General features: G+C 52.8%; 8 protein-coding genes across 8 annotated transcripts; 1 reads left to right on the top strand and 7 right to left on the bottom strand.

The window, feature by feature from the left end:
* Window positions 1-55: 55 nt before the first annotated feature.
* Z517_08025 (uncharacterized protein) lies at window positions 56-1,368 on the bottom strand (the record flags this gene model as incomplete). Its single annotated transcript, XM_013426546.1, has 4 exons — window positions 56-248; window positions 401-624; window positions 783-864; window positions 1,061-1,368. 4 exons carry the CDS (start codon window positions 1,366-1,368, stop codon window positions 56-58), a joined length of 807 nt encoding a protein of 268 aa, XP_013282000.1.
* Window positions 1,369-1,993: 625 nt separating this feature from the next.
* On the bottom strand, window positions 1,994-4,452 carry Z517_08024 (uncharacterized protein; the record flags this gene model as incomplete). The annotated part of the gene is made up of 7 exons (XM_013426545.1): window positions 1,994-2,651; window positions 2,727-2,852; window positions 2,913-3,071; window positions 3,143-3,272; window positions 3,329-4,053; window positions 4,118-4,200; window positions 4,276-4,452. The coding sequence occupies 7 exons, from the start codon at window positions 4,450-4,452 to the stop codon at window positions 1,994-1,996; spliced, it is 2,058 nt and encodes a 685-aa protein (XP_013281999.1).
* A 695-nt stretch (window positions 4,453-5,147) lies between these two features.
* On the bottom strand, window positions 5,148-5,348 carry Z517_08023 (uncharacterized protein; the record flags this gene model as incomplete). The annotated part of the gene is made up of 1 exon (XM_013426544.1): window positions 5,148-5,348. One exon carries the CDS (start codon window positions 5,346-5,348, stop codon window positions 5,148-5,150), a length of 201 nt encoding a protein of 66 aa, XP_013281998.1.
* A 111-nt stretch (window positions 5,349-5,459) lies between these two features.
* Z517_08022 (uncharacterized protein) lies at window positions 5,460-6,608 on the bottom strand (the record flags this gene model as incomplete). The annotated part of the gene is made up of 1 exon (XM_013426543.1): window positions 5,460-6,608. The coding sequence occupies one exon, from the start codon at window positions 6,606-6,608 to the stop codon at window positions 5,460-5,462; it is 1,149 nt and encodes a 382-aa protein (XP_013281997.1).
* Window positions 6,609-7,553: 945 nt separating this feature from the next.
* Window positions 7,554-8,279, top strand: Z517_08021 (uncharacterized protein; the record flags this gene model as incomplete). The annotated part of the gene is made up of 1 exon (XM_013426542.1): window positions 7,554-8,279. One exon carries the CDS (start codon window positions 7,554-7,556, stop codon window positions 8,277-8,279), a length of 726 nt encoding a protein of 241 aa, XP_013281996.1.
* A 312-nt stretch (window positions 8,280-8,591) lies between these two features.
* Window positions 8,592-9,182, bottom strand: Z517_08020 (uncharacterized protein; the record flags this gene model as incomplete). Its single annotated transcript, XM_013426541.1, has 1 exon — window positions 8,592-9,182. The coding sequence occupies one exon, from the start codon at window positions 9,180-9,182 to the stop codon at window positions 8,592-8,594; it is 591 nt and encodes a 196-aa protein (XP_013281995.1).
* Window positions 9,183-10,542: 1,360 nt separating this feature from the next.
* Z517_08019 (uncharacterized protein) lies at window positions 10,543-11,010 on the bottom strand (the record flags this gene model as incomplete). Its single annotated transcript, XM_013426540.1, has 1 exon — window positions 10,543-11,010. The coding sequence occupies one exon, from the start codon at window positions 11,008-11,010 to the stop codon at window positions 10,543-10,545; it is 468 nt and encodes a 155-aa protein (XP_013281994.1).
* A 646-nt stretch (window positions 11,011-11,656) lies between these two features.
* Window positions 11,657-12,970, bottom strand: Z517_08018 (uncharacterized protein; the record flags this gene model as incomplete). Its single annotated transcript, XM_013426539.1, has 2 exons — window positions 11,657-12,476; window positions 12,576-12,970. The coding sequence occupies 2 exons, from the start codon at window positions 12,968-12,970 to the stop codon at window positions 11,657-11,659; spliced, it is 1,215 nt and encodes a 404-aa protein (XP_013281993.1).
* Between the last annotated feature and the right edge of the window lie 259 nt (window positions 12,971-13,229).

Genomic DNA, 13,229 nt, shown 5'->3' with positions numbered 1-13,229 from the left:
CTTGGTTGGAGCTACCTAACGAGCCCATATCAGATCTGGATCTTGACCGAGAAATCTAGACCATGCCGCCGTCGACCAAAAAGTCCTGGCCCGTGGCGAAACTGCTCGCCTCGCTCATCAGGTACAGCACGATGCCGGACAGCTCGTCGGCCGTAGCGAGGCGGTGCATGGCGTTACTCTCGAGGAAGAGCTGGCGCCGGGTCGGGTTCTGGCGCATGACCGACTCGAGCATGTCGGTGAGGATGGTCCTGTATATTTTTTCCCCCAGAAATCGAGAGTCAGTTAGTTGTTGTCCTTTTTTTTTTCGAACTCAGACACAAGCCCACACCCACACACGCGCGGTACTCTCATATTTGAGGGACACCCTGCTGTGGGACTGACTGGGGGAGGCGAAACTCACCCCGGACTGATCGAGTTGACACGTATGTTATACTTTGCCAGCTCGTGCGCGACCTGTTTGGCGATCCCGCGCACCGCGTACTTGGACGCCGTGTAGGCCGCAATCTCCTGCGGCGCCAGGGACCGGTGGCCCGCCGTCGAGGCGATGCAGATGATGCTCCCTCCGGTCTTTTGCTCGACCATCTTGGCCGCGCAGTGCTGGACCGTGAAGAAGACGCCGTTTACCTGCGTGGAACACACACACACAAACACACCAGGTTGTCAGGTCAGGGTATTTAGGAAAGTGTCATCTCTTCCCGTTGCGTCGGGATGGGGAGGAGGAGGAATTCTGGGTTTTGTGAGAGGAGGGGGAGGGGGGGGGGAGGAAAGGAATATAACTGTACATTGACGTCCATGGTATCTTTGAAATCCTTCTCCGTGTGCTCCAAGAACGGTTTGTCACGAATGATGCCCGCAGCGGCGATGCTATAACCAGAATCAATCAATCAATCAATCAGTCTCAATCAGCCTTTTTCCACCTTTCTCCCCTTCCACCTCCTCCCCACCCCACACTCACAGCGGGGGAATGGCTCATCTCTTTCGTGACCTGACCTGACCAGACCAGAAAACCAAACATGGAAAACTCAAAAACTCAGAGAAAAGCAGGGGGAGCGAGACCAACCATCCATCCACGCTCCCAAAATCGCGCTGGATCCGATCCACCGTCTCCTTCAGACCCTGGTAATCGACCACGTCGGCCTGGTAGTACTGATACCTGCCGCCCAAGGGGGTCAACTTGGCCAGGTTCTCCGACACCCAGGGCCCGTCGTTGATGTCGACGACGGCGATGTTGGCGCCCACCTGCGCCAGCGCGTGGGCAAAGTTGAAGCCCAGCCCGCGCGAGCCGCCCGTGACGACGATGTTTTTGCCCTTGAGCAGGAACTTGGACAGGAGGGGGATCGAGGATTCGGGGATTTCCGTGGGAGGCATTGTGTGGACTGGTGTAAACTCGAGAAGATCGTTGCGGGGAGAAAGGGCGAGGCAAGTTCAGAAAAAGGGGGTGGGTGTGTGTGTGTATGGTTTCTCCTCTCGCGGTGTCGCTTCGCCGAGGGGCTGGTAAACAAATTACTTGTGGGTAGGTATCTAGGTAGGTAAGTAGGTATGTATATTCTAGCACAAGTCTCTCTCGCCCGAGGTCTAAAATCATTCCAGCCAGGCGCTGGGCCCAGCCATATAATATGCAAGAGGGAACAGGACGGTACAAATAAGAACTCGGGGAATGATCACCGTGGCACCTCTGCCCTCCCACTAATGGATACCTTGGGTACCTAGGTACCTAGATACCTACATATTATTTAGTACAATGGCAATACGAATGTACCGAGTTGCGGAGTGAAAGCGACATACATAATACATACATGCCGCGCGTACATGGGCCATGGGTCATGCTCGATACATAATAGCTTCGTGGGAATAACGAACAAGGATAACTAAGGGATATATATATATATATACATATGTTACATACATTACCTAGTGCTCTCGAGATCAAACACTTTGGCCAGCCCACCCAAAGGGTGAAAAAACAACTCTGTTGTCTTCTGTTTGGCAAATCCTACAGCGATTCTAGACTGTACATGATATCAAACTGCGAGGATATCGGGAGCAACTCGTCAATGTACAAGGGACTATACGCCGATAGCGTCGGCAACGGCAGGCCCGTGTTGTTGTCGTCGTCGTTTGTCGACGACAGGGGAGTCTGGAAAGACGCCCCGGCCTCGTGCAACACGTTGAACAAGCCACTGACAGGATTCCTGGCGGCGATCTCGTTGACGTTGGCATTGGCGTTTGCCTGTTGTTGGAAGTCGACGTACTCGCTCTCAAAATGGCACAGTCGCATGACGAGCTGGATGATGCGGCGCACCCGCCGTGCCACAATGTACGTCTTCTCCAGCTCGCCCAGGGTGCGCACGCACGTTTTGAGGGCCGAGAATTGAAAGGCCGCATCGGCGGCTGAGCGTTTCTCGGCGATGTCGGCGATCAAGATGGTCGAGGCCGTGGCGATGACGTGTAACGCGACGCCGCTCAGCGTCGACGCGTCCGCGTACACGTTGCGATAGTCCTGCAGCGCTGTGGCGATGTTTTTCGCATTGTCGATGCAGATCTGGCGGGACCGGTAGCGCTGGGCGTCGACGTCGTCTATTTCTGACACCCGCACACCAAAGTTGGCCGTCGGGCGATGCAGGTGGATCTTGCACGAGTAGTATTGCATGCTGTCACCAAGTGTCAGTCGTCAGCAGTCTGCCCCATGTTGGGGAGAAAAAGGAATTTGTCTCAGTGTGCCTTACTGGAGCAGCAGGACCGACGCATGCGCTTCTTCGCAGTACTGCAACTCCGGGTCGAGATTTTGGTACCAGTCTTGAAGCTGCTCATCGAGGGCGTGCAGCGTCTCCTTGTCGCACTGTTCTTCGTTCCTAAACGGTCCCGTCAGTACGTGGATGTGTCATTGCTGGGTTGAGATGGACTCGGCTTACAGGGCATCGCATATTCTCCCAACCGTCAGGAGAAGAGTCACCCAGGCAAAGGCAATCCGCTTCTCCCACGAAGCATCATGAAGAATCAGAGAATTGTATCGGAGTTCAGCATCTTCGCATTTCAGACACGATGGGCGGCCGAGGTAGAGTGCCCAAAGTCTTTGATAAGAGAGTGTCAGGTCGATTGACAGATGGAATCGTAACAGACTAGTGTAGAGACGGTGGCTCACCTATCAAAGACCAGACAACCCCAATAGGTGATCTGCCGTACCTTCATGTCCCTCGGTGACAGGTTGGTGGATGCAAGCTGGTCTCCAGTTCTGTGAAGGCCCAGATCGATCGCAAGTCGACACGCATCTCCTGTTGCGGTAGTGGTTAATAGTTGGTACAGGCGCCATCTCGCAGACTTAACTCACCCGTCAACAACCAGCCTTTGGTGTCCTTGCTCAAAGAACAATGAACGACAGAGAGGAGGAGTAGGGCTTGAATGGTTGTGATCTGCGGTCGTTTGAGCTCTTGGTCCACGAGCCTGGCCGCCATCGCCACGAGGAACGGTTCCTTGTCGTCCATGTCGTCGGACGAGGGGATCACCATCGCTCGCACCGACGGGCGATCCGATATCCGCGCGGCACAGGCGTAGACACAGTACAGCAGTGCCTTACTGACATACTTGGTCTGTCTCGACTTCATCCCATCGAGGAAGACTTCGCGATCAAACACCTGGAGCACCGTGTGCTGGTACTTCCAGTAATTCTCCAACAGATGCGCCTGGGTCTCTGGGTCGATTGGATCATCGGGACTGACATCGGCCGTCACACTCCTCTGACACCATGGCCCGAGTAACGACGATGACACGCTTTCGGTCAGATGCAAACTGGAGGTCGGGCCAAAGAATTTATATTGACCTTCCTCGTCGCTGTTGAGTTTCCACTGGCGTCCACAGAGGCGTGAAATCAGGTTATCTTCCTCCTGGGGTGGGATTGGCGCCGACGGAGCTGAATACGCCAGAGGAGAGCGTGGACTCGACACTTGAGGTCGATTCGGGGGGATGGAGTTTTGCGTCGATCTGGCTGCTTCGAGAGCTGATTCGAGCTCAGCGATCCGCTGATATAGTTCCCGGATGTGATTCTTGGACGTCGGACTGAGAAAGGGGGGTGACTTGGTACACAACATCAAAGAGCCGATGGGCGCTGATAGATACTCACCATTTCCGTTTGTCTTCGCTGGGCCAGACACAGGGGATATTGAGCCTGTTGCACTTTTTGCAGCCCCCGAGGTCCATCACGCACTTGGTTTGATATCGGTCAGATTCAACACCGAGGAACTGGGAAATCCTGCACCACATGGGCAATAAAACACACACCTTGACTTTCTTCAGCCTGCAGTGGTTGCACGCCAGAGGAGTAACAGACTTGTGTTTCTTCGCCACTCGACCCGACACGGAAGAGCCGCCATTTCTCCTCGGGCTCCCTGGGCGGGAGTCTTGCTGTGAGGCCATATCCAATGTCACAGGCGACGCTGAATAGCTGGTCACATCCATCTTGATGGCTGCCATCGGCCACACAACCGAAGAGGTAGATTGAGCACAAAGGGATGGAGACTGCGATACACCCAAGCACAAGTATACTTTTAACCAGGCTCAACGACAAAATGCGACCGAAAAGAAATCCCCGCAGAAGTTGTGGAGAGCGGTAGAGAGCGATAGAGAGAGAGACAGAGAGAGAGGAAAAGAAAGAGAATCTCCAGGTGTCTGGCCGAGGGCGTCCCCCACACCTTCTCCCTTTCTCCAGGTTTTGCTATCCAGTTAATAGTACCAGTAAATGTAGACAGATCTAGGAGCTTCAATAGGTCAATCCCCCCATTCGTCAGCCGGAGGTAATTGTCCGACATCAGCCTGCGTGGCCAACGGCACAGCTTGTCAGACAGCCTTGTGGATTCCTTTACTACCTCGGGGATGCTCGGGTAAATGATGCATCTATGGGGATCTTGGAGATTTCAATCTTGATCCAATCTTCAAGATGGTGTAGCTAGAGAGAGTTTGATCCAGGTCGTGAATTGTGACCATAACTTTTGGACATAGTTAGCTTATAATGAATGCTTGATTGATGAACACAGCCAAAGACACGACTTGGTCTAATTGTATCTATATGTTGCCTAGACCCAAATCCTTCGCAAGACGGAACATACCCAATGCCTACCTTATCAAACTGCCCCTGCCCCGGCCCGCTTGGTTCCTCATTCATTGGACATGGCTAACCACAGAGTAGACCGCGCAGGCTGATCCAATTTTGCCAGAGCAAGGTTTGTCACGACGGCGGCCCACCATTGCGCCGAAATCTCGAGACCTTCCTGGGCACTGCTCAAGCCGCGGATTCGTCCAAGTATAGTCTGCATATCTGCTTTCTCTGGTGAGTCTTCTTGAATGAGTACGTTCATCTCAACGACATGCCCCTCCAAAACTACTTACTGGCAGTGAAGTCCGTGTCAGCCGAATCGAGAAGGCCGTAGACCAAAGCTTTACTTTTTCCAAGAGTTTGTTGGTATTTGTTATTCGGGGTGAAAGGGTGTGGAAGTATATCGTGTGCATCCGATGTCCACCGAGTCGGGGGGGGGGGGGGGGTGAAAGTCGCCGTCGTCGCTAGGGGCATAAATCCGAAGCCGCTTGCTGTGCCATTCGAAATCTTCCAGCCTGATTGGCAGACTGGCGAGTCTTTCAGTGCGGATCTCAGTAAACAAGTTCTCTAGGTCCTCGAAACTCTGCACTGATGCGAGGAGACGATGCCTGCGCCCGTCTAAAACCTTCACGACAGTAGCGCAGCTGCTCAGCAGTAGTTCGTGGAATGCTACTACGAAAAATTCATCTGCCAGGGTTGAGAATGGTTCTAGCGCACCTCTATTCAATCTCATGTGATTGAGCACGAAGCACCATCCAGGGACACTGTCTTGTTGTGGAAAGTCCCATAGGGCATTTCGTGATGTCACGCACCCACTTATATGCATCTCTTGGTAGAATGCCCCGATCAGCTTAGCTACTGGGTATATTTGGGGGAAAGGGTCAAGGAATTCTCCATAGGTGAAGTCCTCGAAGGAAAACCGGCGAATGAGTGGACGAGCGTCTTGGTCCAGGAGCCGGAAATGCATGGATCGTCTCATGATCTGGAGGCATGGCCGAAACCTGACTGGTTCGGACGGCCCTTCGGGATAGACATCAACCTTGGACAAGTCTGTAAACAAATAGTCCAATACGTTAGACCTGCTGAAGCATTTGACGCTGACGTCGTGCTCAGCTTTGCCCTGGAATGTGGGGGAACCGGCGTGTACAGTAGTTGCAACAGATGAGCGGGATTCACTCGCTGGTTGATTGCTTTGTTGACTGTTGTTCAATACTCTGATCTCTTGTTCAGCCACCCAGTAGTCATGTGCTACCTCAATGACCTCCTCGTCTAGTTCGAGACCCCAGCGCCTTCTGGCGTAGTTTGCGAGAATCGCTGAGCCCCAAGCATGATTACCGACAATTTCAGAGTAGATCCCAGACGGGATCATGTGTCCAGAGACATACCCATGACGGGGATCTTGTGATGTCGCCGGAATGTAAGTCTCGCCACTAGGGAGGGGCTCGTCGGTAACATCGAAATTTTTGTCGAAAAGAGCTTCAACGCTCTCTCTGTCAATTTCCCGGCCAAACTCTTCCGTCATGTGGCACGAAATGCAGTCGTACGAGTGTCCATTTATTAATAAAAAGACGATCCTCTTGGCCATGCTGACGCTGAGTATTTCATTGGTTCCGAGACGAACGCGCGGCCATCTGGTATCGTGTCATACTTCGTCTTGAATTCTTTTCTCGTCGTCGAAATACCTTTTCGTGGCCTCGTCGATACGGTGGATTGCTGGACATAATGCTGTCATTGTAGTTTGAAAAAGAAAGGATTCTGATATTTGTTCTTTGCGTTGTGTGTGTGTGGTACTTACTGGGTAAAAGTTGGCTGACTTGTCCTAGGTAAGAGGATACGTTGCCAGGTATACCACAACTTGAAGCCGGGCTCTCGACTTTGTTTCTATTTTGTTCCGAGCAATACAAAGGAGATAGAAGCTGCCATTGAGAGTCATAAAGGGTCAAAGACAGGTTCTTCATTGTCCCTCGTGGCCACTGACAATCACCATGTACGTCCGTCGATTGTTCTGCTCGAGCGCTAGCAGTTGAAGTGCTATTTGGGTAACGGCACGGCAAGGGCGAGCTCGCTTTGAACAGATCGACATCGTGGAAAGGAGCTTAGTATAGATTTGACAGCCTGGCAGTGCCCCAGTGGACAAGGCCAGCTGGCACAATGGAAAACCTAGCGCGTTGGTCTTCGGCATGAACAACGGTCCGCGTTATTGACGAAATTGAAGGGAAAAACTGCCATTGGCGGCTGGTCGTGGAGTCCAATGGTCAAAATGTCGCGGTTCGTGCCGATGAATCGGCATCAGAGCAAAGCTCAGACTGAACCAGTTTCGATATAGATTGTTCGACAGAAGAGACACCTTGTAAATAGCTGCTTCTTACAATTCTGTACAAAAGTCATTTCCTCCAACAGTATTCACTCAAGGTCAAAAGTCTTCCAAGTGTAACAGCACACAGGACCCAGAGGAGAAGTGGGCAGTATGGCCGTCACGGCAAACGGAACTATCAGTGACGCACAAACCAAAGTTGAAACCGACGTTCATGGTCAGGTCTTTGACCCTGAAGAAATAGCTTACGTCCCAACCACTGGAGTCCGCAAACTATTCGAAACGCCCCTTGTCCTGGCAACGTCCGAGACCGTCAAAGGATATGGGGAAATTGTCGAGGTGCCCGAAAAGCATCGCATTGAGATCGTGCGTTGGCCGGCTCAAGGATGGCGGCCGGTGGATGCGAATTCAGGAGACCAGGGAGGTCTAACTGAAGGACTTTTTGAGTTCTGGTGGAAAGGTGACACGCTCTATGCGCGCAATAATGCTGTTGGGGATAGCTATCTTTTTGCCTGGAGCCAGTATCCTGAAGAGGCTGCGACCACCGGTCCAGCGCGACCTCGTGAACGGGCGATGATCTGGCGAGCGAACTACCACCCAGACGGCGGCCAGTTATTTTTCCCCATCGATGGCCAGAGTTTCGTGGTCCCCCTTGCTCTGCCAGGCGACGATGTAACGCCGGACAAGTTTGTCGCGTTTCGCTGTGACGGAGGCACGGGACTATACATCCACCCAAACATTTGGCACGGCGCTGTTGTGCCGCTCGAGGACAATGCCCGATTCATCGATCGGCAAGGCCGTGTACACGCCCGCGTGTCTGTGGACTTCGCGAAGGAGTTTGGAGGGTATCTGTCTGTGCCATTACGGTCTGCCGAGTAGTGGCTCAGTTTGCTTTCATGTCGGGACACTGCGACAATAGAGTGATTGGGATGTGGCTGGCACGCAGCATCACGCCTCCGTCTTCTCTCGCCTCTCGTGGAAATAGTTCGCTAGGAGGCTTCATGTGTCATTGTGGCAACGCGAATTGAGACTTTGACGGGCATCTCCTCGGGATACTGTCTCAAGCACTGGTAGCTAGTAGGCGTCACATCATCACTGTGTCCTGCGACACTGGGACATGTGGCAAGGCTGGAATGACGAGGCTCAGGCGTAGGGGTGTAACACAGACCCAGCATCGTGGCACCGGAAGCATCAAGCCAGAGACGCCTTGTGAATGAGAGTGAGTCGTTTAGCAAAGGCAATCTCGGCCTCAACGTCGTGGTGTTTCTGGAGCACGTATTCGATTTGCTGTTCGATCGCACTTGTGGTCTTTCGCCGTTCATCTGGAGCCATTTTCTTATCCTTCAAGTCTTCCATGCGTTGTGAAAGAATGAGCACTTCATTGAGAACTTTCTTTTCTTTCAGCTTTGCCGTCTCTAGTTTCTCCTCAGCCGCTTGAAGTTCCCGCCGCGCTTCCATCCGAGTGGCTCGGTAGTCACTTATTCTCCGGGGCTTCTTGAACACAACGCTCAGTCTCCCTGATGGCCTGGGTGGCCCGGTTATTAGGCGCTGGTTCTCCACGACACTATCCACGACCTCTGTAATAATCCCCCGCGCTTTGGTGCCTGTGTGGCGTACAAGGACTTGGACAACCTCTTCCTCTCGCTTGCCATCCTCTAAAAGACCTAGAATACTCCAGTATGCTGGGAGGGGGACTTCATGAGTAGCAACTCGGATGGTCGGCACATCATCGAAATTGGGACAAGGCGCTGCCACGAGCCAAAAGTCATCGTCTGTAGACATGGAAAGAGACAATGGAGCTGATGGAGACTTGAACTTACAACTGACAGGAAAGGGAGGCAGTTCTAGAGGCTGGGAACCTCGCCGGGGACTGTGAGTGAGCATGGTCAGGATTCATTGTCATCGACCTCTTTGTGTGCGTGGCGAGACGGCCAGTGCTGAACACAGCTCAAATGGTTCCTTGCGGAGGACAAAGCCAAGGTGAGTGTCAAACTCGAACAAAGAGGCAAGGGACGCCATGGGTTTTAAGGTCGGTCAAATCGCTTTATCAAGCAGTTGTCAAAGACCAGGGAGGAATCATTAGTGGTCATGACATGGGGTGATGTGTCCAGCCAGGAATTGGGGAATCCAATCCAGGAATCCCGCCTTGGTCGGACATGACGCGTAGTCAAGAGCATGCCGGTAGCTGAGTGCAGTTGTCGTCGACGGCGAACGCGGTAAATCCCTCTGCGGAATTCTCCCTCAGAGGGTTGAAGATGTTAAAACGTGGAGAACGGATCTCAGTGATGCTATATTCATTGAGAATGTGTCCCACATGCGGCGGAAAATCCTCCAGGGCCGCTTGGAAGCGACTAGTGGGGACTAATTGGGGGTTCAACCGAGTCGCCTAAACAAGATCTTAGTGACAATGCGGGATGGGTGGCTAGGCACCTGGACACCCAGGGTTCCACTGTGAGGGCCAAGCCAAGCCAGTCCCCCCCACACCTCTGCCCGCCATATTATACGACTAAGCTCTAGGTGTCATAAGTCTAGCGCAGGACGGCGAATTCCCTTTCCTTGTCCGTTTTCCGTCCCGCTCCATCACCTCTCGTCCAACTCTCTTATATGCCTCTTGATCGGACTTGCGGACGACTGATCGGGCAAGCTGCAGCGCAAGCTGACCTGCGAGCTTTCACTCCTGGCGCAAATTCTCTGAAGGATTGAGATCGGACCTGCCAGAATAGAATTGACGAGTCGCGTAGCGGGAACAAGCTTGACGATCGAACTTTCTGCTCGTGGCTTTCTCCCAATCCTGTTCAAGGGTGTCGCTGTGAATCCCACTGTTGGGATGGAAATAGCATGAATGGTATGATGGTTGAACATTGAGTTGAGATGCTCGATATTTGACCATGCCAGCGTTCAACCTATGGTTCAACACCCTCCAAAGACCAGAACGTTTTCCAATCATCCAGTCTCACCCGCTGCTGTTCCAACATCTTTCACATAGCCACCCTCCTGACGGCATTACCAGCTTTGATGAACAAGGTGATGGTTGCCCTGGAAAAAAGTCATCATCTCCAGCACAACACAAATCAAACTGACCCTCTCCCACATACATGATAGATCGGAGGAAGGGGGACGCCAGGAAACAAGAAAAAAAGACTCACGCAACGCTTCCATAAAACCAGATCCCTCTGAGCCTCCCATCGACACCACGGATATAAGCGAGGTTGTACACCGCGCGGCTGGAGAGATACCACATGCTCAGCGCGTTGACCCAGCCAACGTCAACGCCTGCGCCATTCGCCGCCACGACGCCAGCTGCAAACCAGCCCAGATTCTCGAAGCCATTAAGAGATGCCGCCTCGGCGCGGAAGATGCGGTCCTTGGTCTCTTGGGACAAGTGCGGGTGCGACTGGAGCGTAGTGAGGAAGGTTCGGGGCGACGCGGTATTGAACTTTGGGGCCTCGGACCCAGAAGGCTGGTCGTGAGTGTTGTAGCGTACGACGGCGTAGACGTGCGGAGAGAAGCTCAGTAGCCAGGCAAGGGGCACCGTGTAGTAGGAAACATTTGCCTGAGGCGCGAGGAAGGAGAATGGAAAGCCCGACACCAGAGTCGTTGCGTTTGACATGTCGACGGAAACGACAGATGATCTGTAGAAATTCTCGAGGCCGACAATGAGGGTACAAGCAATATCCACGTCCTTCGAGGAGGGCTTTTTTTCAAGCCTCCCTTTTTAGAAACGTGTCCACAAACTACGCTCGTTTTGAGTCTTGGTATAAGTCGTTGCATCATACATTTCAGGCGGAGCCGTCTGAAACTGCGCCGAATGCGAATACGCAATACGATGCCCCAAGCCATGACCCCCTTCACGGACGTCTTGTCACGTGTGACATTGCCAGCTGAGCCACATACTTCCTTCAGTCTTCTACATACCAACCTACACATGGGAAGCAGGAGTAAAGCATTGGTAATAGGCCGGGGATAGCTGCAGGTAAAAGGCAACGGAAGAAACGAGAAGAATGACAACATCTATTTTATTGGTTGGGGACGAGAAGGCTTAAAGCCGCTCAAGCATTTCGATTTCGATGCAGATAAGCAGACAGACAGACGATGATTCTCATTCTATAGCATACCGCCTTCCAACAAGATTATCATGTTGTCAATGTGAGACAACTAGCCATTTCGGCCCTTTTTTTTCTCATGGGAAGCTCCGCTCCGCAGCCTCCCTCATTTGGCTACAAGTATGTTTAAACCTACCTACCTAACTAGGAGTACTACGTACGCTCCGCTGCGACCAAGATGCCCTCCCTCCACCACCAGACCATAGTGACCGTCGCGGCAGGCCCCACGAGCACACAACCCAGCAGCATCGCCAGGAACGCCGTGGCGAGATTGACGTCCCTCGTCAGCCCCAGGCGTTTCAGGTCCCAGATTGCCAGGTACGCCCAGACCAGGGAAGCCGCAAAGATGATCCAGTAGTCTGCTTGGAAGATGGCATGCATGCCCTGGACCAATGAGAGTTGTTTTGGGTCTGACTCCGCCGTCGTCGACGAGGACGATGTCGATGATGATGGAGGCAAAAACATGTGTTGGAAGGAATGCTCTGGGTCCGAGGATACGAGGCACGTGACGGCGACGGCGACGTGCGACAATGCAGCGACGGCGAAGGAGACCAGGTAGACCCGATTGAGATATTTGACGTCGTCGTGTCCGGAAGCGTGGTCTGGTTTTGGCTGAGTGGCTTGGTGGGCTTGAGCGTTTGAAGGCTGAGAGCCGGCGCGGCGGCCTGAATAAAATGTCGGCAACAGCCAGAGCAGGGTGTTGACGTACCAGGGACATGGCTGCCAGAAAGCCACCATGGTCTGGGTCGTCCACAGGTTGTGCGCCGTCGAGTAAGGCAGGAACATCAGGACCGTGGGGATCAGATATCCAATGATTACCGCAGGAGGCAGTGCTTTAGCATATGGCAATGGGACACGTTGTAACTTGGCCCAGTATTGATTTGAGGATGTGTCGTAAAGGTATGCCAGGTAGTAGATCGGGATGATGATGGCGCCCCCAACCGTTTGGTAGAATAGCGCATAAATACTGGTACTGTGGTTTTCATCTCTGTTAGTTATTGTGGGTTCAACGTCAACCCAACACCAGAAAGATGAATGGTTGGGAGAAAAGGCAGAAGAAAGGAAAACTCACAATCTCGTCAGAGCAAGCCCGTTCCTCTCCCTGCAACTCTCGATCGCCCAGATGGCTACAATAGGGAAGAAAGAGAACAGGAAATACATCATGAACATGAGGAACCCCCTGTCCCATCCGGCCGCGCCATTCATAAAAGCCGCCACCAGGAACGAGAGACCTTTGTCCAGAGGTGCGATCCCGGTGTACGTGGTGCGTAGTTCCAACGAGTGTTCCGTGAACTGGCTGTTTGTGGTGATATATTCCATTTTGTCGGCCACACCCGACATGATGGTTGCTATACGGAGCATGTACACGGCAAGGAGAGAAAGGGCCACAAAGACGATGGCGAAGAAGTATCCCACTCCATTCCTGGCCGATGCGGCATTCATTGAGATTCTGGTGCGGGCGGCCATCATTATAGACGCGTTCTGAGATGCTGTCAAGAGTGTAGGTCAAGATCGAAGTGCTGGATGAGTAGTCGTGGTCTTTGGTGGTGGAGAAAGTTTTTTATATGCTGGAGCTTGTTGCGCCCTTCCGAATTGGGCTGAAGCAGAGCCAAGGCGATACACGTGACATAAGATGGCAGGCCTGACGCTGTCAACGAGATGAGCGACTCAACGGCTGTTTTCTGATGCTGGTGGAGCGAAAAGAGACGCCAGTCCCGACCTGGTC

This window comes from Fonsecaea pedrosoi (genome assembly GCF_000835455.1).
Source record: "Fonsecaea pedrosoi CBS 271.37 unplaced genomic scaffold supercont1.5, whole genome shotgun sequence".
Taxonomy (NCBI): Eukaryota; Fungi; Ascomycota; class Eurotiomycetes; order Chaetothyriales; family Herpotrichiellaceae; genus Fonsecaea; species Fonsecaea pedrosoi.
Note: the sequence above shows the minus strand (reverse complement) of the source record. Positions and strands in the feature narration are given on the sequence as shown.